The sequence below is a fragment of the Agrilus planipennis genome, unplaced genomic scaffold (genome assembly GCF_000699045.2).
Source record: "Agrilus planipennis isolate EAB-ADULT unplaced genomic scaffold, Apla_2.0 scaffold289, whole genome shotgun sequence".
NCBI classification, from domain to species: Eukaryota; Metazoa; Arthropoda; class Insecta; order Coleoptera; family Buprestidae; genus Agrilus; species Agrilus planipennis.
The window spans coordinates 280,962-281,795 of NW_020439316.1; the positions used below are offsets into that span (position 1 = coordinate 280,962).

Genomic DNA, 834 nt, shown 5'->3' on the forward strand with positions numbered 1-834 from the left:
CTGGAGGCCATTCTAGCTTTACGGGTAACAATAGAGAAAACGATCGATTTGTAGATTTCGAAAAAGCTTTTAACAATGTTAAATAGAACAAGATATTGAATATACTTAAAAATGTAAGGATGAGTTACAAAGATAGAAGAGTGATATTGTACTTAGTTTGTATAAAGAGCAACAGGCAGTTATAGAACTGGGACAGCAACGTAGAGAAGTAAATATTAGGAAGGGAGTCAGACAGGGATGCACACTGTTACCGCTACTTTTTAATCTATACATCATTAAAGACAATACAATTGTAGGGATAGATGTACATGGGCAAAAGATTAGTATGCTTAGATTTGCAGATGATATAGTAGTATTAGCAACTAACAAGAGGAGTTAGAGATAGCTGTAAATAAAATGGAGACGGTATTGACAAGGCCGTATTGTATGAAAATAAATAAAAGTAAAACAAAAATACTGGTATGGCAAGAGAAGAAAAAGTAGAGAAAGATATTTTCGAAAAAATTCTGAAAACGATTCGAAAGTACATAATTTATGAATTTTTAGAAATTAAGTCCCTACGTATTTGTCTGCCAAATCAGTAGAAAAGCGTTTTAACTTTGTATCTTCGTTATTCTTCAAGATATTGAAATATGCTTTTAAAAATCTGTTTAATAAAATGAAATATTTAATTTTGGGGAGATTTTTGTAGTCCTCTTCGTCGGTCAGGGACACGACAATGAAAACGATAGAGAGGTAGGTGAAGATTTACCTAAGTTTTTCGTCATAGTTGAAACAAATTGAATAGAAACAAATTTCGACTAGCTCATTATTGCATTACAATGATTTTTTTTA

General features: G+C 31.4%; 1 protein-coding gene across 1 annotated transcript in view; it reads left to right on the plus strand.

The window, feature by feature from the left end:
- The first annotated feature begins 718 nt into the window (after positions 1-718).
- Positions 719-834, plus strand: part of LOC108740385 (protein phosphatase Slingshot-like) — a 28,466-nt gene continuing 28,350 nt past the window's right edge. The window contains exon 1 of the mRNA XM_025978527.1: positions 719-735. Within this exon, the coding sequence (XP_025834312.1) occupies positions 719-735 (17 nt within the window). The remainder of the gene's footprint in view (positions 736-834) is intronic.